This window comes from Nothobranchius furzeri, chromosome 14, assembly GCF_043380555.1.
Source record: "Nothobranchius furzeri strain GRZ-AD chromosome 14, NfurGRZ-RIMD1, whole genome shotgun sequence".
In the NCBI taxonomy this organism is placed as follows: domain Eukaryota; kingdom Metazoa; phylum Chordata; class Actinopteri; order Cyprinodontiformes; family Nothobranchiidae; genus Nothobranchius; species Nothobranchius furzeri.
The window spans coordinates 2029341-2050939 of record NC_091754.1 but is presented as its reverse complement, the minus strand read 5'-3'; the positions used below and the strand labels follow the sequence as shown (position 1 = coordinate 2050939).

At 44.6% G+C, this 21599-nt stretch overlaps 1 protein-coding gene across 1 annotated transcript; it reads left to right on the top strand.

Annotated features, from left to right (window-relative positions):
- The first annotated feature begins 754 nt into the window (after positions 1-754).
- esyt3 (extended synaptotagmin-like protein 3) lies at positions 755-12452 on the top strand. Its single transcript, XM_015965500.3, has 23 exons — positions 755-1530; positions 4649-4690; positions 4811-4945; positions 5047-5123; positions 5239-5308; positions 5393-5482; positions 5557-5612; positions 5693-5813; positions 5916-6092; positions 6221-6303; positions 6373-6421; positions 6503-6592; positions 6690-6752; positions 6827-6886; positions 8205-8276; positions 8351-8437; positions 8696-8845; positions 10288-10679; positions 10760-10858; positions 10950-11081; positions 11166-11271; positions 11339-11388; positions 12031-12452. Exons 1-23 carry the CDS (start codon positions 1195-1197, stop codon positions 12068-12070), a joined length of 2577 nt encoding a protein of 858 aa, XP_015820986.1. The 5' UTR covers positions 755-1194; the 3' UTR covers positions 12071-12452.
- The last annotated feature ends 9147 nt before the right edge of the window (positions 12453-21599 follow it).

Below are 21599 nucleotides of genomic sequence, written 5' to 3'. Positions count from 1 at the left end.
CTGAGAAGAATCTTTATTTCTGACTGAAAGGTGCACGAGAAGGAACTCCGATGTTTCAGGCCAAAATACCAGAAATTAGAAAAATATTAAAAATGCACAAAAGTTTTATTTAAAGACGATGAGGCTTGACCCGGCCTGTTCTGTGACCCTCGTTGAGGGCCTAACTCTAACCTTTGGAGCCACAGCTGTTGATGTGAGCTGGAGAATGTCAGATTAATCAGATTTATGGAAATCAGAGCCCCCTACCGCCATCTGCAGGACACATCGCAGCATTGCAAAAATACACGTTTTATGTTAAGAAACCAACATTATGACCACGTGCATGTCTACATACTCATATATGGATCTGAAATCTGTGGCTTTGTGGAGCGTAAACAGCATGACGTCACGAATGGTAAATATTTAAAGCAATAAAGAAACTATCAGCTAATTTCTCCCCATTTTGGCTAAATGTAGGTATTAAAAATGCAGATGGGGTGCTTTTCATAAATCCACCATCAGAAATAGGAAAAAAAAAGTTTTCACCAAAAAGCGTTTAAGGTTATAATTAAGAAGCTGGTTAAATTGCTTCCCTCCTAATTTGTGCAACTTTCTGACTGTTTTCCTCCAAATCCACCAGAGCAAAACAACATTTTCTACATATTTTAGTTAAATTGTTGTAAAAGTGTAAATAACAGCTGTTTAAAACCCATACTTTCTGTGTCAGGAGTGTGGTGTTGGGTAATTAAGTCATACATAGTTAATGATTTTGTTAATTTTGATAATGAACGCACTAATAGGTCTAAAAGAGAAAGGGTGGTGTATTATACTCACAATTATGTTACGTCGAAATTAAAAAGGACTGCATTGATTTTACTGGGTCATGTTGATTTTGTGGCTTTATTAGATTTAGCAGAGATAATATTGCACAACATGTGAATAAAAAATCCTCATTGGCCAAGCTGTGGCTCCTCTTCTCCCCACCTATGGTTGCAGGTGTGTCTACCTGCTCTTAAGAACTTTTAACACGGAAGTTTTCTGGGTGGAGACGCCTGGGGGAGCTGGGAGGCGACGCGTAATGACCTCATTCAGGAATCCGAGCGAGCCAGCCACTGGAAGACAATAACGCATAAATCTGCTCTGGAGCAAATCCTAAACGAATCCTCTCCTCCGGACTCCTGGAGCCAAGTTCCACCATAGCGGGAGTCCCGGACAATGGCATCCGCCGCTCCGACGCATCCGGGCGGCCAGGCGCAGGGGGCAGGGCGCGGCGAGAGCTCCGAGGCGCTGACACCCTCTGCTGTCAACAGCATGCTGATGGAGTTTCTGATCTACTTCGGCCGAGCCATCGTGGTCTTCTACCCCGTGTATCTGACGGGATACCTGGGTCTGAGCATCAGCTGGGTGCTGCTGTGCATGGTGATGATCACGTGGTGGAAGAAGAATCGCGTGTGCAAGGACGAGCGTATCGGCTCTGCTATCGATTTTGTGGATAATGAGAAGCAGCTGATCAACACTGAGCTGAAAAGTACCTTGCAGATGGCTACGTGGGTGAGTTCAGTCAGATCCTGCTCAGCTCTCATCGAAGTGATGGTTCTGTTTGTTTTTAAAGGAAAACTCATAATTTACTGCAATAACAGCTGGAGACAACACCAAGGTGGTCCCTTTCAGCTGTGGACACAAACAAGAAAAACTCCAAATCTTCAGACCTTTTCAACTATTATAGACTTGTTTTGAAATGATTTGACCTCTGCAAGTACCTGGTGTTTTGACACAGACTGGTGTGACTAAACATTTAATTTTATCGGCTATTATCTTTAAAAAGGTAATTATCTACAAATTCCCATCGATAAACTTCAAGAATAATGTTCTAAAAGATTTTTGAACAAACCTGTGAAGTCGGAGATCTACAATCTGCAGCTGTGTCCAAATATAATGAGGATATCGTCAGAATCATTAAATTATGCTAGTTTGAGTTATTTTGGTGTCATTTTTATCTGTAATAATAATAATAATGATGATGATGATGATGATGATGAGCCAACCTGATCAGTCTGAGCCTAATCCAACATCCTGTCATACATCGTGATGTTTTTCTAAAGTCCACCACTCAGTGGGGCAGTAAGCAGGGAGGCACAGATTCCCTCTCCTCCGCCACTTGGGCCAGCTCCTCCGGGGGAATCCCAAGGCGTTCCCTGGCCAGCCAAGAGAGAGTCTCTCCAGCGTGTCCTGGGTCTTCCTTTAGGTCTCCTCCTGGTTGGATGTGCTCAGAAAACCTTAATCTCTAAGGGAGAAGCCAGACACCCTACAGAGAAATCTAATTTTGGCCGCTTGCATCCATGATCTCATTCTTTTGGTCACTACCCAAAGCTGGTGACCATAGGTGAGGGTAGGAACGTAGATCAACCGGTAAATCGAGATCTTCACCTTCTGGCTCAGCTCTCTCTTCGCCACAACAGACCAGTACAGCGTCCGCATCACTGCAGATGCAGCACCATTCCACCTGTCGATCTTTCTCTCACTCGTGGATAAGACCTTAAACTCCTCCACTTGGAGCAGGTCCTCAGCCCTACATGTAAGGATTTTACAGTGAAATAAACACAGAACAGTCTAGTCTCAGTCATGTCAGGAGGAAGGAAACAGATTTCCTTCTCAGCTGGTTGTCAGTTCTTCTGGTCAAAGATGGACATGGTTACGGTTTGTCGTGAGCGTCGAGCTAACGCTGCACAACCGACGTTTGTAATTCAACACCAGCTGGCCGTTTGGAAAAGAGTTGAAGCCAGAGCGGAGTTGTTACTTGTACCCCTAAGAAGCCAAGGCATCTTTCAGTTTTACTCTCATACCCCCTTCATCAGGGTTTTAAGGATCTCAGGAGCTCTTTTAGTGGGCGAATGTTAACGCCCCGTTGTTCCGCGGAACGTTTTAGGAGCTCTGTTATTCCTGCTGCAGAGCGTTTGTACAACAAGCATTTTGTATGATTGTATATTTGATATTTCTATCATGGTTGTGGCTTACAGCAGTGTCCAGTGAATGTTGTGTTTTATTTTTATTTATTTATGTTTTTTGCTGGTGCGTGTTTGTTGTCGTTGTTTTTTACGTGTCCATGGCAATTCAATTTCCCCCGTGGGGATTAATAAAGGCAACCTTGACATCGGGAGATACGGGCTAGAGGCTAACGATGAGCTAACACTGCAAACAGTGACTTGAAAACAATTAACACTAAAAATATATCAAGCTACTTTTTCAATTTCCAACAACTTAATATTGCAGTAAAATGTGTACATCTACTTATCAAACTACGGAGTACGACTCCTCTTCACTTGTAGCTGGCAACATAAAACTAGTGAGAAAGTTACTTGTGTGCTTTGACAATGAGCTGCAGTACCCACATTTGACCACAGGAGGTCAGTCTTGCTCTAATTTCACACATTGCACCTTTAAGCTGGAAGCTAAAAAAACAAAGTGCAGCTTTCCACAAGTGACAGAATAATGACACGAGACACCAGAAGACTGAAATGAGGTATTCCACAGAAAACCAGCTCAGTGGCCTACTGGTCTGAGTGTCCACCCCGGGAACGTATAAATGGGACCCAACGCCTCCTCGCTTTACACCCAGCATTAAAGGGTTGGATTGGGGGTTAAACCACCAAACGGTTACCGAGCGCAGCTGTGTCTTCAGCACCCCCCCCCCCCCCCCCCCCCCCCAGTGGATGGGTCAAATCCGGAATACAAATTTCACACACCAGTGTGTGTGTGTGTGTGTGTGTGTGTGTGTGTGTGAGACAACTAGTGGGACTTTGAGTTTGACTAAATATTCAGTAAAGAGATTCCTGGTATTTTCCTCTTTGATGAGGCAACACGAACGCTTTACTTCATCCCGTTGCGTCATGTTTGGATGACCTCTGACCTTTCATTTTGCATGAAGGTATGGAGTAAAGCAGTCTAATGTGCTTTCACTCTGCCCTGCAGGAGGTTTTGCCCCTTTGCATTTGCCTGTGCCACACCTTCACAAGCAGCGACTCGTGTTACAAGAGAAAGGAAACATGTTCACGTCAGGAGGCGACTTTGTGCGACTGATTATTATCCGTGAGGTCAAGACGAGGCTTTAATAACATTCCAGGTTGATAACCTGCAAGGTTTTATTTCAAATGAATAATTTATTTCTAGTTTTCCCTTCAAGTGCACCTCATTTGGACTGAAGTGCATTAGGAATGTTTTCTCTGTTAACTTCGGGTCGTGCATCCCAAACTTCTGCTTCACTTCAGTTTAAATGTTCTGCTTTCGGAGCAGCATTGGTAAGACCAAACTGCCAAAACTATCTTGAATGAAAAATGTCTAATTTTTCTACCTTAAACACCAATTTAAAGTTAGTTTTGTTGTACTAATCAGGATTCTTGAAGGTGCTTGAAATCCGTGGATTCACTTTAATTCTAATGAGATATTTCCAGTTTTTTGAAAGTTATTGATTATTTAGAAATCATCCAAAATGTGAGATGCAAGTAAATGTTGAAAACGTACATGGAAAGTGCTTGAATCTGATTTCGGCAAATGTATAAGAACACTTTTGTGATGTTTTTGTTTTTTAACACCATTGGCATCATGTATGCTTGATACTGTTCAGCTTAGTGACCACTGATCTATTTAAAAGCCTCCTTGTTTTAATCCTAAGGTGAATTTCCCAGATGTGGAGAAGGTCCAGTGGGTGAATAAGGTAAATAATCCTTTCTTGCTCTTTTCCTGCCCTGGTTTTGTAGTTTGGAGTTATGCTAAGGATTTACTTCTCGGCTGTTCTAACAACGCTTCAGTCGTTTTTATTTCTCCTGGTGTTCAGATCCTGGAGCAGGCGTGGCCTTTCTTTGGGATGTTCATGGACAAGCTACTGAAGGAGAACATCCAGCCAACCATCAGACTCACCAACACGGCGCTCAAAATGTTCACCTTCACAAAGATCCACTTTGGTCACAAAGTAAGTTGAAAACTGGTCCGTTCGTGTTTCCTTTCAAGACCGAATCAGTGACTCGTGTTCAGTGGCGGAAACGAGTCTTGTTCTGTTTTCTTGTCCTTCAGCCTCTGAGGGTCACTGGGATGAGGGCGTACACTCACGAGGTGGACCAGAGGGAGGTGATCCTGGACTTGAATTTAAAGTCAGTCTAAGACACTTTACATCCGCAGCTGTTTGTGTTTTTTATCCCGTCGTCTGGTCGATGGGCTGCGGTTCCTTCATCTTCTGAACCCTGACCCTACCTCCATCTATTTCAGTTTTGACAGCGATGTGGACATCGATGCAAACGTGAATTCAGCGATCACAGCTGGAATCAAAGGACTAAAGGTTAGTCCTGCTTGTTTTCCCTTCATGCCCTTCCCACGGTCCATGTGACCTGCGTTTGGAACGCTAAACGTCCGACTCTTCCAGTTCCAGGGGATGCTGAGGGTCATCTTAGAGCCGCTGGTTGGCCAGTCTCCAATAGTCGGAGGAGTCACCATGTTTTTCATTCGCCGCCCTGTGAGTACTCACACGTTCATCCTGGTGTTCACGATCTAGTGAAACTCTCAAACTCCTGTTCTCTTCTGCATCAGACCCTGGACATCAACTGGACCGGCATGACCAACCTCCTGGACAGTCCTGCATTTGGGTCGGGTCCTGAAGCAACACAGGAAAACACATTTTAGGCTTTTCTGTTAAAATAACCCCCCCCCCCCACACTCCTTTCAGTTCGCTGTCTGAAGACACCATCATCGACATCATCGCCTCCCTCATGGTGCTACCGAACCGCATGTGCTTCCCTCTCATCAGCCAGATCAGAGTGGACCAGATGAGGTTTCCTCTTCCTCGGGTAAGACCGACAGGCTCCAGTTTCTGTTTCGCTTCTGCTAAAAATGAAAGTTAAGCGCTGAAACTGGTCAGGTCAAAGATGAGTGACTGCTGTGTTTCACAGGGCGTGGTGAGGGTCCACGTGGTGGAGGCCAGAGACCTGGTTGCCAAGGATACGTACATGTTGGGCTTGGTGAAAGGCAAGTCGGACCCTTATACGACACTTCGAGTCGGCAACCGGTTCCACAAAACCAAGACCATCAAAGAAAACTTGCACCCAAAATGGAACGAGGTTTATGAGGTTGGTGTTGTCTCGTAGAAGAATAACTTAGAATTAGGATTTTTTTAGCAGCCCACCAGTTTAAGCTAGAAACCATTCAGCATGATTTAGTCCCACACACACCGGAATGTCCTTTATTTCACTTCCAGTTCGTTGTGCACGAGGCTCCTGGACAAGAGCTGGAGGTGGAGCTGTACGACGAGGACACCGACAAAGACGACTTCCTAGGAAGGTAAAATAATTACTGGTGTTTCTTTTGCAAATGAAGTTTAAAAGTTTTAAATTCCTTTTTTGTTGTTAGATGCAACCTTGATTTAGGAGACGTGAAGAGGGAGAAAGAAATCGACCGGGTGGGTTTTCGTTTTGGTCTCCCTGAACAAGAAAACACATTTTTATTTGAATGAAAAGTTTGATGGATTTTCTTGTTGAAGTGGTTTCCTCTGGAGGGGGTTCCTCACGGGGATATTCACTTCAAGCTGCAGTGGTTTTCTCTGAAGACCGACCCCGCTCTGCTGCGAGAGGTACAGCTGCGTTCCAACGACCTCACCTTCAACACGTTCACATTCACGTGAGTCAGAAACTGGCCCCATCCCAGTTAACCTCGTCGTCTCCTTCCAGTCTACCGACGGCCTTGCCTGTGCCATGCTCGCCGTCTACCTGGACAATGCCTCAAATCTACCTGTGAGTATCATCTGATTGGTCATGTCAGTGGTGATGATGATGATGATGATGATCTGCTCTTGTGTTTTGTTTAGAAAGACCACAGTGAGGTAACTGCAAATCAGAAACAAGGGAAGCACACAAGGGAGGCAAGGGTGAGACTTTTTATTAGTGTGTGTGTGTGTGTGTGTGTGTGTGTGTGTGTGTGTAACTTAGGTTTTTTTCTTTCAAGTTCGGTACAGCTGACCTGAAGGACTGCTCTGCTCCACACTCCCACTTTAACATGTCCGATTAAAGAAATCCCATTTCTTTAGCCACCAGCTGGTTCTGCACAAGCAAAAACGATGTTTAAATGCTGAATAACCAACTTGTTAGTGTGAATTTATCAGGAAATAAAAACTCAAGTAACTAAGTTTTAAGAAAAGCGAGGGAGTTCTTAACAAAGAGAAAATATTTGTCTCTTTATGCAGCAAAAACAGCTGAACCTCTGCTTTATATCAGTTTTACACCAATGTTTCTATTCTTTAATAGAAAAGCTGCAGGATTTCTAATAATAATAATAATAATAATAATAGTAAATTCAAACGTGCTCATGTGGATATTTTGCACAAACCCTTTAGTTCCAGTCAGACAGCCATGCTTGGTTGTACCAACAGCTGTAAAGTTAGGATTGATTTTATTCTGTAAAGCTTCATTAAAATGTCAGTCGGAGACGATGCTGCGCCTAATGTCTCCATAGCAACCAGCACACACAAGTCTCATTTTCACTTGTTGCTCAGATCTTCAGTGCAAAACTAGATCTGACAGAAAATCCTCCAGAAAAAAAATCTTCCAGTTTTAAAAGAAACGCCCGAACAATCAGGTTTTCTAAATTTCAGAGAAAAGGCCGATCGGACGGATCAGATCAGCCTGGTTTGGTGTTACAGGTGCGTCTGACCGCTGGTATTTCCTGTTTGTCTGGTTCATGTTTGCCATTCTACACGGACCTGTCGTACCGGCTGGTGTTGATGTGACATTTCCTCCTTCACCAACTGCTCTAAAGATGGAGTTTCAGCAGCAGAGACACCTGCTGGGCTGGAAAACATTCCTGTAGCCGAGACTTTCACTGATTAGTTTCCTCCTAATAAATAAATAAAACATAATCACAGTGTGTTTAGCATCTCAGTTACTCCTCTGGGAGAAGCCACCATGCGCCCTCTGCTGGACATAGTCTGTAACTGCATCTACAAACTAAATCACAGAGAGAATAAAAATGTTTAAAAGGAAAAACGGTCTGATTAGATTTTGCAGGAATGTTAAAAACAGAAGTTGAACACGAGTTCTCCCACCGTCTCAGTGAGAAGTAAACATCTGTTTCTCATATCCTGTGTTGTGTGGCATGTCTGCAGAGACTTGGAGGGTGGAAGAATTTCACCTTCTGCACAAAGCAGCCAGGAAAGCACAATAGTTTTCATAGTTTGTTTTTTTTTCCAGCTCACAAAGAGAAACGTGGGTCCCAACTCGTACGTGGAGCTTTCTGTTAATAAGGACGTTCAGAAAAGCAAGGTATTCGCCACTTCACCCTGTGATTTACACGATTTAGCTGCAGGAGTTTTCATCCCCGTCTCCTTCTTCTCCAGGTCGTGTATTCCAACAAGAACCCGGCGTGGGAGCAGGGCTTCACCTTCTTTGTGCAGAGCATCAGAACGCAGCAGCTCCTTGTTCAGGTTTGTCGGATCGCATTAAGACGCGTTATGGGATCGGGTCCTTCTGCTCTCCAACGGTAAACAGATGCATCTTTGTAGATGTTTAGCTGAATCAGCTGCTGCTGTGATGTTTGCATCCAGATCAAACAAGAACCAGTCAGTTCTCGGGACTTTAAGGCCTTCCTCTCTCGCAGCTGCATCGACGCAGCAGCAGGATAAAACTTGATGTTTAATAGAAGTTTTAAGGTATTTCTTCCTGTTTTTAATGGTTTGTTTCAGGTAAAAGAGCATGAGAAGAAGTCCGTGCTCGGCGTCACGACCATACCCCTCGAACGGCTCATGGACGTCTCAGACATGAGTCTGGACCAGTTCTTCCCGCTGGAGCGCTCTGGAGCACAAAGCAAGATCAAGCTGAAGGCCACTATGAGGGTGGGCATGTTCTCAGCTATTTATTTCATTAAAAGCTTTTAATTAGAAGCCTTTATTTTTGACATTAGGAGTGGAATGGTCCTTCCAGCTCAGGAATGGAGAATCACAAATGTGTCTTGCTTGGTAGCGATATTGAATGGAGCACGAAAAATGGACGGATGGATCTCAGATTTGTCTTAAGGATCGAGAACTTTGGTCCAGTCCTCTGACACTGGACAGTGGATGTTTCTCTGCTCCAACGGACTCGGATCCGTGGCTTAATGACGTCTGCAGCTGATCTAACTCAGGACCAGGGCTGGTTTTCCTGGACTAGTCTTTTGTGGAAAAGATGCCAAATTAACGGTCCACGTTCAAACCCAAAACACCCAGATTCCGATGTCGGGTGGATTTTCCTGGGAGGTGATCAGGATTAACATTAGGGATAAGAAGCTCTTCTTAAAGAGCAAGTCACCCCCCAAATAAACTTTTTTTGCTGATAAACTAAATAAACGAGGGTCTAATCGTGCTGCAGACACGTGTCGTGAATAATTTGGCACTTCAGTGCATCTTAGTTCAAATTTAAATATTCTGCCTAAAACTGGCAGTGTTGTGCCGTCGTCAGGTAAAAACTCTGCACTGTATTTGAATTTAAATCTGCCACCGCTATTGGCTAAGAGGTATGCTATGATGTAAACTGGTACATTATGATGTCACAATGTTGTCGTGAGCCTGAGTGTGTGTGTATTTGTTAGCGGCTCCGCCCCCTCGGTCTGCCAGGCAACAGCATTTGTTGCATTTTTCAAACTTGAAGTGAGAGCGGAGTTAGACTCTGGTAGGGGGTGACTTGCTCTTTAAGGAGGTTTTCCAGGGACGTCCCACAGGGTGAGACCCAGAGCTCATGAGAGGGATTTAAAATCCTCTCTGGCCTCGGAATACTTTGGAATTCTGTTGGAGTTAAGTGTCTAGAAATCTAGACACACCTTTGCAGTAGCGAGAGGTTTTTCTCAGCAGGTCTACCTTTGACCCAAACCTTTTTAGATCTGGCCAATCATGGTGCTACGTTTGTAGTTTTCCTCCCTCACCTCTCCGGTGCTAAGCCCACCCAACCTTTCTCTACAACGATGGCATCGGATCAGGAACGGTGCTTGTTTGAAACAGCTGTTGCATCAACATGGATGATTTAGACTTGGGCTTCTCTTTGAGACGCGAGCAGACAGAATTCCGTCTTCTTCGGTGGTTTTTGGCGGGCTGCCCCGTTGATGGATATTTGCAGCGATGCATCTGTCATGTTTGTTGCTCCGACTGGTCCTAGCGCTGTACAACCGTAGGCTCCGCCCCATGGCTGAGCTGTGTCTATGGGTTGTGGCCGGACTGGCTTGAGGGGTGTCTCTGCCATCTTGGATGATCAGAAGGAAATGTTTCATGGAGCTGGATTAACTGTAGTGCTTCCCGTCTCTCCACAGATTCTTAATGTGGAACATCCACCACCAAAGGTTGTCGACCCGTCTCCGCCTCAAGCCAAACAGCAGAAGCCACCGACCCAACAAGGAGCCAATACCTCCACGTCCACCGCCTCCCCTGCACCAGTTCCCTCCAGTAACACCCCCCACGCCGCCTCCTCTGGTGCAGCCTCCTCCAGTAAGCCCCCCAGTACCCCGTCCCAGCTGGCTGACCCCCAGAACCTTTCAGATGACGGTTATTTGACTCCGAGACGCCGAAGCTCCTTCCTGGCTGCTGAAAGCGAGAAGCCGTCCTCTGCGTTGTACATGCGCCGGTACGACTCCCAAAGCCTGCTCTCTGAGAACTCCATCGCCTCGTCACGCTTCGACCTTTCAGATGGAGCTTCCTACCCAGAGTGAGTCCCTCATAAGTGCCCTGGGGGTGTTTTGCATATTGATTGTTATGATTTTGAACTCTGTTTTCTCATCATTTCAGGGCGGTGAGGAACCACCAGGGCTCGTTCGGGCAGATAAACCTGTCTATACGCTACATCACCATAAGGAAAAAACTCATTGTTGAGGTTAACTCTTGCAGGTTTGTGACGATCTCGAGCATCATGCTGCTTACTTAAGTCGTTTAAAGCGGCAAAAGCAAAAGGAGCTAATGGTGCATCGTCTTCCTACAGGAACTTGTTCCCCTGCAGTGCGAACGGCACAGACTCCTACGTCCGCCTGTACCTGCTCCCAGACCACAGCTGGAGACATCGCAAGAAGACCCAAGTCAAGAAGAGAACCGTCAATCCCGTCTTTCATGAGAAGTAAACCAGCTGGGTTCATCCCGTAAAAGCGGCTAAGTGTAAATGTAGCTGACGTTCCCTCTCGCTGGTCCCGTTTCCTCTCAGGTTTGAGTTTGATGTCTCGCTTAAGGAAGCCCAAACCAGGAAGTTGGATGTGTCCGTGAAAAACAACAAGATGCTTTATACAAAAGAGAGGAAGGACATTGGCATGGTGGGTGAGAAGAATGTCAGATGTGCAGCGTAGCTCGGATCTGATGTGCTGTTGCTTCTGTCCACAGCTGATGTTGGATCTCTCACAGATGAACCTGGAGGGCGGCATCGTAGAATGGTAAGCCTGCCTGCTAACGGACAACAACTCTAACCGAAGTAGACATTTTTCTTCCACTTCTCACTCTTGTGCCTCAATTTCATAAAAAAACAACAATATCTTGACAATGAAACGAACTAAAAACCAATCTGGTTTCAGCGTTTGCTCTTTTAGCTAATTCTCATTCTCAGTTCATGGGAAGCAACAACATTAGCATCAAAAACTCCATGCACTTGTGAAAACGTTCATGGGAAAGATGCCCAACCTACATTTTCCTGTTTAAAGAAGCGATCGACTCACCAGGAATCGACTCGTTTGTTCCCCACACATCTGCAGTGGTCTCTAATATAAATGAACACACGGAGCCCCAGGGTCCAGCCCCGGGCCTGAGCTGTACAGCCCACGCTGGGCCTGGAGTTCACCAAGCACCAGTAGCATTTGAGAAAAGGAAAACGCGTGTTTCTCTTTGTTGGAAGAACAGGTTTTGATGTAGAAATGAATAATTTCATGAATCAAGAGCTCAAGAAGTAAAGCCAGAGACATTTATGGACCAACTGTGGCCTAAACAAGTTATTGAATGGTTGACAAATGATCTGTTTTTCCTCGTTATAATAAGATCTTGTGGTTAAAATGAGATGAACACTTTTGTTTCTTGTTTTGAAGGTTTGAGCTCACGCTGCCTGGGCTGAAGAGATCCATGTAAGCGGTCCTGTTTGCAGCTGCAGGATAAGATGTGAAACCACAGATCTGCACCTTATTTCAGTGACTGGACTTTACTCGAGTCTGACTCATAATGTAATATTTAAACCCTCCCATCTCCGTTAAACCTCAGCGTTATGTCCTTTCAATGAAGCGTGTTCAGATCCACAGCTTTGGTATTTTTTATTAAATCACAGTTTTACAGAAAGACGTTTAGTTGCAGCTTTTATGAAACTTTAACTTTTCTGGAGGTTCGTTACACTTTTAGCAGGATTAGTAAGTTGTTAGGGTTGTTCTTTGTTTTGCTGTTTAAAGGTTTTAAAGGGGACACTTGATGTTTTTTCCCGTTGATATTTATTGAAAATAAACTTTTTTCCTCAAATGAATCAGATTATTTTATTAATTTAATAGAAGTGAACATTAAACAGAAAGTTGTGTATAAGTGGAAAACTGTTGATTCCCTTCACTGAGCTAACAGAGTAAAAGTGAATCCTGTGACCAGAACCGAGGAAGATGTCAGAACTGGTTGTGCGTCGAGCAGCAGGACCTCCTTTTTACATGTGTGAAACATCTCTGCACCATTTAAGCCTTCCATGCATCACTGAGCTCTGGAAGCAAGACTAAAGGTGGGACGTCACGTGGAATTATGGGATGAAGATTCAGGTGAATGTTCTGCCACCCCTTCCTCTATTTGTGACACCATCCCAACAGGAAATAAGCATCCATCCATTTTTGATCGTGGGGGCAGAAGCCTAAGCAAAGAGGCCCAGATGTCCCTCTCCCCAGCCACTTGGGCCAGCTCTTCCTGGGGAATCCCGAGGCGTTCCAGGCCAGATGAGATGTAGTCCCTCCAACGTGTCCTGGGTCTTCCTTTAGGTCTCTCGGTTGGACGTTCCTGGAAAACCTCACCAGGAAGCATCCTAACCAGATGTCCGAGCCACCTCAACTGGTTCCTCTTGATGGGGAGCAGCAACAGGTCTACTCCGAGCCCCTCCCCATCCCAACAGGAAACAAGCTGAATAAATGTTTGTTTTCTGGACAGGATGTTGTCCGGGATTATGAGCTAGATTTGTTCAACTGAATTATTCAGTCGCTCTACTACTGGGATGTGTGTGTGTGTGTGTGTGACAGATGGCTGTACTGAGCCAGGATTCTCTGGAGGTTTCTTCCTGTTGAAAGGGAGTTTTCCTCTCCACTGTCTCTGCATGCTTGCTCAGTATGAGGATTGCTGTAAAGACTCTTAGTCAGTGATGCTTGGCTTAATGAACTGAACTCAATGGGAGTGTTTACTGTGTGAAGGGCCCTGAGATGACTACAGCGCCAAATCACAACAAGAAATAAACTGAATTGAATTTAATCTGATTAGCAACATTTTCTGGACACAGTCTGGACTTTAAAACAGTATTTGAGCTACATGAAAGTGCAGAAAATCTGCAAACCCGATAAGTAAATATTCTGCAGAACAAATGTAAATCAAAGTGTGACACGTGTGGGACCTTGTTACGTCCCCTCCTGAAGGTCTAGGAGGATGAGGGGACTAACACAGGGCAATAGGTGTAGGAGTGTGTGTGTGTGTGTGTATAAAGGACGAGGTGGTGAAAGTAAAAACAAAAGGATTTATTAACCAAGGGTGTCCGTGTCTGAACGGCAAAATAAGGCTTAGCAATAAGGGTGATGAAAAAGGTGGAAACTGAAAACATAAGCGACTAACTGCTTATGAAAAATGGCTTTCTGCCAAACGTACACAACAACCACCAAACTGAAAAATCCCCGGCTCAAAAGTCCAATGGGGATAAAAGTCACCGAACCAAGTAAACTGACACTCTGTCAGCAAAATCCTACAAAAGAGGGAAATAAGCCTAAACCCTTGTAGAAACAACCCTAAACAAGTACCACAACGCTTTAACTTCAGCCAGGAGTGTAGACGAGCTGGGGAGCCGTTTCTGGAACTGTCCGCGGTGCTGAATCCTTGGCAGCGGGGACAACAGGCTCAGGTAGAGATGAGAAGACGGACCGAGGGGACGAGGCCGTCACAGACCTCTAGGAAAAATAAAATCTACAAGGCCACCAAAGTTTAAGACTGGTCCTCTGATAACTTGTGGCACATGTCCTGAAGACACTGCGTCTAGGGTGCATCTCTGCCTCTTAGTTGGCTCTCCTGTCTGCCATCCCAGCTGCCTCTCTCTTGGTCCACACGTTTCCTCCCTTTAACTAAAACCCTGTCCACCTTCGCCTCCTGCCTGGGTCTGTTCATTGATTGGCAGTCCAGGCTACACCCTGCCACAGGTGTGGGTGATTGGGGTGATTAACACAGAATGGAAAGCAATGTTGCACCAAACGAACTAAAAGCACACCATCAATAAAAACATGCACTATAGAATAAAAACAAGTAAAACATGCAAACAAATAAGAACAACATTACCACTCTGCGACAAAAGCTACAGCGAAGTGTTAATTCTTTGCATTTAAAATATAAAAACACAACATTTCCTGCTGCAGAAAGCACAACTCAGAGCTCAGTGAGGCTGGAATAACTAAATGTAACAGGATCCATGCTAAGCCATCTGCTCCTCTGTGACTTCAGTGCTGCTCGTTTCTCAAATGACCCGTACCCATTTTAACCCAAGAATTAGACACATTTTTGTTTTTTACACCCAAACATTTTTTATCTTTAATAGATTCTTTGTATTTATGTGTGAGTCTGTTTTTAGTCAAACTGATCTGTTTATTCACCGGCTGCCAAGTTGTTTCTACAACCCAAAACGTTGTTTCCTGGTTTTCCCTTCATGCACCCTCAAAGCAGGTGAATCTGTGCGAGAAACCTCTTCATTAATGCATAACAAACATAGAATATGGATAAGCAGACACTCTAAAGTGATGAAAAGTGAAATAATTTATAATAAATAGAAGGAATTTAAATTTCCCTCAGATTTAAACGAGACTGGATTTTTCTCTGGTGAATGGAAATCTGTGCAGTTGTATAAAAACACAGGTGGCCAGAGTCAGAAATCGACTTACGACCAAACACAAAAGCTACATTTCGACAGAAAAAGACCCAGAAAAGTGTGACACAGTTACAATGGAGAGAGCAATGGGGGAAATGCAATAGAACAAAAAAAGAATGAGCATCGCACCAGCATCCTCAAAGCGTTTCCAAAGGGTTATTGGTGTCCTCAGTGGACCGAAAATGAGACACATCAATTTCAGGCAGTGTCCTCCAGAAAGCCCAGCCTGGCTGCACCATCAAATAGAAATTATGGATTTTGTCTGAAAGGGTTAAAGGTGGAAGAAGCCACAAAGAAAATGAGGTCACAGACGGACAGAGACCGTCCACGCAGAGGGACTGAGGGTCCACGCAGAGGGACCGAGACTGTCCACCCAGTGGGACTGAGAGGGACTGAGACCGTCCACCCAGAGGGACTGAGACCATCCACCCAGAGGGACTGAGGGTCCACGCAAAGGGACTGAGACCGTCCACCCAGTGGGACTGAGGGTCCACGCAAAGGGACTGAGACCGTCCACCCAGTGGGACTGAGAGGGACTGAGACCGTCCACCCAGAGGGACTGAGGGTCCACGCAAAGGGACTGAGACCGTCCACCCAGAGGGACTGAGAGGGACTGAGACCGTCCACCCAGTGGGACTGAGAGGGACTGAGACCGTCCACCCAGAGGGACTGAGGGTCCACGCAAAGGGACTGAGACCGTCCACCCAGAGGGACTGAGAGGGACTGAGACCGTCCACCCAGTGGGACTGAGAGGGACTGAGACCGTCCACCCAGTGGGACTGAGAGGGACTGAGACCGTCCACCCAGAGGGACTGAGACCAGGGACTGAAAGGGTTTGGGAGCGTCCACACAGAGGGACAGAGAGGGACTGAGGGTCCATGCAGAAGGACTGAGACTGTCCACGCAGAGGGACTGAGAGGGACTGAGGGTCCATGCAGAAGGACTGAGACTGTCCACGCAGAGGGACAGAGCATCCACCCAGAGGGACTGAGAGCGTCCACGCAGAGGGACGTGCACACAAACCGACAGGTGTGAGCTGCTGCGAGCTCCATGCGCTGCTCTTTAGGCTTCATCGTGCAAAATCTGGTATTTACAGATTAAATTGATTAATAAAAAACATTGTTTTAATCATTTTAAAGCAGAGAATTAAAAACAATCCAATACTTAAAACACAAATCTTTAAGTCCTTTCTGTTGTCCAACAGAACGGAGAAAGAAGATGATTATTTCATGCAAGTGTCGTGTTATAATTGTGATTCTGCAGCAAGTCCTGCAGCGGAGGCCGGTCCTAGAGAGAAACACCCGTCTACGTGGACTTGTACTGCATCAAAAGCTGACAAACAACACATCCCTACACTTCACCCACAGCATTGATCAGCAGTGCATGAAATTAAAACCATCTCACGACGTTCTACAGCAGAACAGTGAGCAGGGAGGCGGGTCACTGTGCAGCTCTGAGCATCAAGGCCTGATGATGCTTCATCTTGGCTGCTATCATCAGATCCGCCACTAGGAGATGCTCAGGACTCGCTCATCTTCAGCTGCTCTCCTTCCTCCTTTATTTATTCCTTTATTCATTTGCTTTTTAAAGATGCTTTGTGTTTTATGTGTGACTTACCAACTCCTGTGTGCAGTTAGGCATAAAACCAGAGCGATATCAGTTCAAAAGGTTTATTTGGACTGACCCGTTTTCCCTTTAACTCTGCTGCACACCTCTGTAGCCCATTTCTAATGAGCAGAGGAATGGAGGAATATTAACCTCAAAGACACTGGAGACCTCTAACAAACTCATACACTCTCACAACTCTAGCAATGCAATTTCTAAAAAGATAAACTATAGTTATTTGCAGGATGCATCATATTTTTTTCCTAGATGTTTGGAAAGTCTGCCTTCCCCATCCAAGTTTCCCCTGCATAGATTACCTGCTCTATCAGCTGCCAACACATCCTGTCCTCCACTGAAGCCATCTGTTTGGTGCATACAAACTACATTATCACACATAATACCATATTACCCGTCCAGTGCACTCATGAATAGCCTCCCACTGGCACCGCCAATACAAAATTAGACCTGTTATTACATTGTCCTCCTAAAGAATGGGCCAAAATCACAAGCATGATGAAATTCACAAAAAGACACACTCACACTTCGTCAGTCAGACACACTCGGCTGGAATGATCGTGTTCCCTTTGCAATCCAGGCTGGATCCGTTAGTTTATCCTTTTAAAACTGATAATCTGCTGATTATTGCCAGAACAACTCCAATCCTTAACTTATGTAATCTTCCAAGTTTTGTTCCTAAACTAAACTTTAGATTAAAGCAAAACTTTTCTTTGTAATAACTCTGAAACTGGGCCAGCTGTACTTTATAATGGGCATACTTCATATGCACCAATAAGCAAATAAAACAAGGAATTATATTATTTGTTCACACTCCATCATGCACAAAACCAGACGCAACTAGAAGGCAATTGAATGCCCCGTAAGGGTTGTCTGTAGTATAATCTATAGGCCACGCCCCCTCCATTGAAACAAGTGGGACTAAAAAGAAAAAGACCACCTTAAATTCCTTCTATGACTCACATATTCACCTTGCTGCTCACATGTTATTTTTAAATGTACATGTGGTTGTAATTTGTAATTTAAAGTATCTTTCTGGAGTTTTCTCCGTTCAGAAATGATGTATGATTTTTCAGAAATCTGTAAAAGTGATTATCTTATCATGCTGTGATGTAATATAAGCAATACATCTTTTTTTTTTTTTGCTAAGCACGCCCCCTGCCCCGCAGAGCTCCATGCAATAGGAAACTGAGCACTGACCAGAACTAACCAATAGCGTTAAGGTTGGTTTATGCTTGACGCATCCGCGAGGTCCGCACGGCTCCGCGTGGAAAAATTGCGTCATTTTGTGTCATAACAACCACGCCCCTCCACCGCGTCTCCGCACGGCCCAAGATTTCCGCAACGCGCACCTTGGAAAATTTCTAACCACGCAGACGGACGGACGGACGCGGAAAAACATGGCAGACCGGCAAGAACTAGTATGGCAGAGGTTGGTAAATACAGACATTTGTATGCTTCAGCTCTCAGAGGTCACCGTGATCAACATGTTGTTAATAATTCTTGGAGAGAAATAGCTCGCACTGTCGGAAAAGACGAGGACGCTGTTAAAAATGCTGAAATGCCATGTTGTAAACAGTAATTTCTACTTCTACTATGGTGTAGTGTTGGATGCATGCCGTAGAGCTCCATGCTGCCCCCTACAGTTTGGGAGAATATTGGCTCACCGCAGAGACGAGCCGCATGAACCATAAACGCTGCGAGTTGTGAAGCTCGTTCCATCCGCGAGCCACATCACCGCGCGGAAAGTAAATGCGTCAAGCATAAACCAAGCTTTATACTACTGCTTACATGCTTCAAATTTAAGGAATACCTCAGCTGATGCAGAGTTGATGAACTTTTCACGGACAAGTACGTCTCTAAAATATAAATATATGGGAATACAACATGACATGAGAATAATACTAGTAAAACAACGTGTTTTTGCTGTTTGTCGGCTACAGAAGCACGTTTATAAATAAAAACCTTGAGGTCATCATCTTAAAAAAACAGACCCAAAGATTATTTCTGTGATGCTTGTCAGCCACTGGATGGTGCCATCGGATAAGAGAAATACTCCGGAAAGAGACTTTGAAAGGGACGTGATACAAAACTCACCTTTTCCAGCTTTTGTGCTGCCATGTGAGTCTCTACTGCCTCTCCAGACACTACCAACATGAATTTAAAAATCCATCTTGTTTCTGTGATAGCTTGGTTTTAAGCCTTAAATGAGTCATTTGAAAAACTCCCTTTTGTGACATCACAACAAGGAAAATTAGTATAGAGCCCTGTTGATGCTGGAGGAGCTGCATTTTTTTCTCTAAACCCCTCCCAGAAATCCAAACTCATCACCTTACAGCAACCAATCAGAGGATGGATGGGCGTGGCCAGCAAAAGCTTAGGTGACAGAGTCCCGGCTGACCCTCGTTCCCCAGTTCTTTTGGATTCCAGGAGAGGACCATTTGGACAATCTTACCAAAAATAGACAATGTTCAGGGGGATGTTGCTGGTTCTCTCCATAGCCCTTTTTACAAAACACGCCAGGCCAGCCAATCAGCGTTATATTACCGCAGCGGTGTGTCTAATGAACGCGCCATGTCTACATGGCGTTGAGCAAACTTTGCGGCACTCGTTCCGCCTCGCTTGGTAATAATATTTCAGTAATTATCCGTCTTATGAGTAGGGATGGGTACCGAATTCGGTACTTTTTAAGGTAATGACCGAATTCCATAGAACCGACCGAGCACCGATTCACGTCATTTGAAACGGTGCCTCGTTTCGGTACCGGTCCTTCATAACGAGAACTTGTCTAGACAGCTGCGCATGCGCAAGAGCGTTATGTTGTCGCTCGCTGCGAGCCAGTTGTAAACAGAGCAGCATGGTAGAAAGAACGCACGCTAAAGCTTGGGTCCACTTCACTAAATGTGATGGGTAACTGGGTGATGATGAAACCAGCGACAACGATCTAAGTGAGACATCCTCATCTTAAGCTGCTCCGGTAGGTAAATAAAATGTTTAAGATAACGTTAGCTTGATATGTTAGCTTCTGTTTCGCTAATGGTGCGTTTGCTTTCTCCTCGGAACTCCGAATTTCTGCCTAGAAGAACATGAATGCGCTCTAAAGTTTGGCTTCACTTTACCAAATACGACGGGTGATTGGGTGAAGATGAAACCAGCGACAACGATCTAAGTGTGAGGCATCATCGTTTTAATCTGCTCCAGCAGCTAAATAAACTGTTTAAGATAACGTTAGCCTGATATGTTAGCTTCCATTGCCACCGTTGCTATCAGCTAATGGTGCGTTCGCTTTCTCCTCGGAAATTCTAACTTCCCAGTAGGAAAAATCTATTGAAAAAAGATGGCAAAAGGAATGAAGATACACAGTAAATTTAGTTCACAGTAAAGATGTTTAATTCAGTTTAATTATCAGCTTATAAAACTACAAGGACGATGTTAAAATACAAACAGTTGTATGTTATTTATCATGATATTTATCAAATATTGTTATATATTGAGAAAAATATATATTTATTTATAAAAGAGAATTAAAATGTTAAACACTCATAAGTATCGAAAATTGGTACCGTTAAGTACCGGTATCGATTCCTAGGTACCGGGAATTAGTACCGGATCGATTCAAATGTCAAAGGTACCCATCCCTACTTATAAGCGGTGATTGCACCTTGGAGCAATGGAGGGACTTGTCATGATCACGTGGGGAGTTCTTGTCGAGCTCCGGCCAGCAAGTACATTGAAAATAAAAGTAAACAATAAGTTTCAGTTGTGTAAACAGAATCCGCTGAAATGAAACTGAAGCGATGCAGCGCTCCATGAAGAGCTGGAGCTCAGATTATCAGAGACTGCACGGGCACTGTGGAGGACAGACACTTTTAAGAGCGGCTTGTTGAACAATCTTAATGACCGTGGCTTTGATCACAATAAAAAGCAAGCTTTGTCCAAGATAAACGGAAGCCCACAGCAACGCTGAGACTGCCCCATACCATCTTTTTGCTGTGAATACATAATGTTTTGTTAAAAAGGACACGACTGCGCCACATTACCGCCATGATCTGATCACTCATAAACTACCCTGACGGTGCCACGGCGTTGCTTTGTAAACACGGCTCCTGACAGCCTTGGTGGTTTGGAGAAATTCTGCTTCTTCCATTTAGACAAGAATACAAAGTAAAGGAACTCACCTGATCACTGGACTGAAAGTTGGAAGTCGTTGATGACTTATTGCCTTTTGGTGCACGTGGAATACGCGTGCACGGGTTTTGGCACCCATCTGATGCCATACAACATCTACTCTGAACTTTGCTAAAGAGTCTTTTATACACTCGGCCTTTAAACGGCAGGTAACCTTTTGTTACTTTATCTTCCGAAGCACCTTTACAACAATAGAAACTGCCCACAACTTAGGAACATTTCCATGTTAGAAGTCATCATTTGTTTGTGTGTGACCCGGGTCTGTTGTCCGGTGCAGTTTGGACTCTATTACGAGTTTAACTGCATCAGCTGGGGTGCTCTGTCTGTGGTGGCTCAACAGATTCCCACCGTTTGCTCTTTGTACATCCTGCTTCCCTTTCCTTTTGATCCTCAAACTGCCTGGCAGCATTCCAGGAGTTGTTTTGGCATTGCATCAGTGTGGAAGACGTAGGTTTGAAACTACAAAGAAATGCAACATAAAGAAAGGCAATTTGTGTAGTCTGGCCAGGAGAGATTCAAGCAAAGCTTTGTTTACTGCAGCACAGCAGTGTGCTGCATGTGCTTTGGGTTTTTAAACGACTTTCTTAAGGCCTCTTAAACATGTTTCGCCCCAAACTCAACTGCTTCTGGTTTTAAAGTACCACCAAATGTCTTTTTGCATCCCGAGAACTTGAGAAACTTGAATCTAAATGTGTTTCATCCACAGTAATCTAAACTTTT

Coding starts and splice junctions, on each gene's coding strand:
- esyt3 (XM_015965500.3), top strand. CDS start 1,195: ATGGCATCCGCCGCTCCGACGCATCCGGGCGGCCAGGCGCAGGGGGCA. Junction 5,483..5,556: donor TGTTTTTCATTCGCCGCCCT/GTGAGTACTCAC, acceptor CTTCTGCATCAG/ACCCTGGACATCAACTGGAC. Junction 10,859..10,949: donor GTTGAGGTTAACTCTTGCAG/GTTTGTGACGAT, acceptor GTCTTCCTACAG/GAACTTGTTCCCCTGCAGTG.